The sequence below is a fragment of the Saccostrea cucullata genome, unplaced genomic scaffold (genome assembly GCF_032062105.1).
Source record: "Saccostrea cucullata isolate Sc308-1 unplaced genomic scaffold, CSIRO_AGI_Scuc_v1 ctg16315, whole genome shotgun sequence".
Lineage (NCBI taxonomy): Eukaryota > Metazoa > Mollusca > Bivalvia > Ostreida > Ostreidae > Saccostrea > Saccostrea cuccullata.
The window spans coordinates 8,230-9,659 of NW_026940960.1; the positions used below are offsets into that span (position 1 = coordinate 8,230).

Below are 1,430 nucleotides of genomic sequence, written 5' to 3' on the forward strand. Positions count from 1 at the left end.
AATGTTCAGAGAGCGCACGACATTGCCCGCGGAAAACTAAAAGTTGCGCAAAAGGCAATGAAAAGGTCTCATGACATTAAGGTCCGTACCAGTTAGTTCAAGGTCGGAGATTTGGTCTACTGGCGCCGCAATGCGGGAAAAAAGGTAGAGTCAGTATGGAGGGGCCCTGGGATAATAAAAGAAACCAAATCAGACACAATATTTGTTGTAAAATCTCGGCGCGAGGTCAAGGTCATGCACCACGACAAGCTTAAGAGGTGCGAGTCCAGGCAACTCCCCAAATGGTTAATAAACTATAAAAATAAGTTGCCCGGACAGTCGGTAGCCCGAGATGGGAAAAGTTCTCCTATGCATGATGCGGTGGCACCGCTGGGGACTGCAGACTCAGGAATAAGTCCTGAGAGACCGGGGAGTGGGGGTCACTCAATAGTTAGCCTCAGACCAGCGGAGTCATTAGGTCCGTATATGGGTACTCGCAAACGGGTCAGGGAAAGACTAGCTCAATCTAAACAACCAAAATCGCCCAAGAGACCCAGAGCCACAAGGGGGACTAAAACCAGGAAATATTGTGTGTGCTTACAGTCTAATCCCAAAGGGATGATGGTGCAGTGCGACAACTGTCGGGACTGGTTTCATCCTGGGTGTGTAGGTATAAGTGAGGATTATGCCAAATCTGTACCTCAATATATCTGCCCCGAATGCAGTCCCGTCGATGTTGGTCGTGACTAGTTTGGAGGATTATGTCCTGCAAGGATGCGGGGTTATGTGCAGCTATTTTTAGCTGGATTGTATATATGTTTTTACTGCAAGGGAAGCCGATCCTTTAATTATTCAGGGATATTTCCCTGCTTTTATGATCGATCCTTAGTGTTCCTGAATTTTACTTACCATTGATGTTCCAAGGAGAATCCATTGGTGAGCCAGTTCCAGGATTGAGCGTTCGCGACGGAGTCGTGGACGTGATGTCACGCTAGACATCATGTCTGTCCTGGGCCCGGATGACCGGATCTGTGGATGCTGACCGGAGATGTCGCCGAGGAACCACCTGACGAGGACGACCCCGGAGGACCCGAGAAGACTCGGACGAGAGGCGCCCAGGACCACGTGAAATTCTGTGATATGAACTGTTATTTTATTCTTATTATGGACATTAATGCTTAAATATATGTAATATTGATATTGTTAGCTCACCTGAGCCTAAGGCTCAAGTGAGCTTTTCTGATCACAATTTGTCAGTTGTCTGTCGTCGTTATCGTCGTCGTTGTTGTTGTAAACTTTTCACATTTTCGGCTTCTTCTCAAGAACCACTGGGCAGATTTCAGCCAAACTTGCCACAAAGCATCCTTGGGTAAAGGGGATTCAAGTTTGTCCAAATGAAGGGCCAGGCCCTTTTTCAAGGGGAGATAATTATGAATTAGAGAAAAATTAAT

At 46.8% G+C, this 1,430-nt stretch overlaps 1 protein-coding gene across 1 annotated transcript; it reads left to right on the plus strand.

Annotated features, from left to right (window-relative positions):
- Nucleotides 1-234: 234 nt before the first annotated feature.
- LOC134256707 (transcription factor 19-like) lies at nucleotides 235-729 on the plus strand. Its single transcript, XM_062739386.1, has one exon. The coding sequence runs from the start codon at nucleotides 235-237 to the stop codon at nucleotides 727-729; it is 495 nt and encodes a 164-aa protein (XP_062595370.1).
- Nucleotides 730-1,430: the final 701 nt, after the last annotated feature.

Bases quoted from the DNA above. Each gene is read 5' to 3' on its own strand.
- LOC134256707 (XM_062739386.1), top strand. From the start codon at position 235: ATGCACCACGACAAGCTTAAGAGGTGCGAGTCCAGGCAACTCCCCAAA.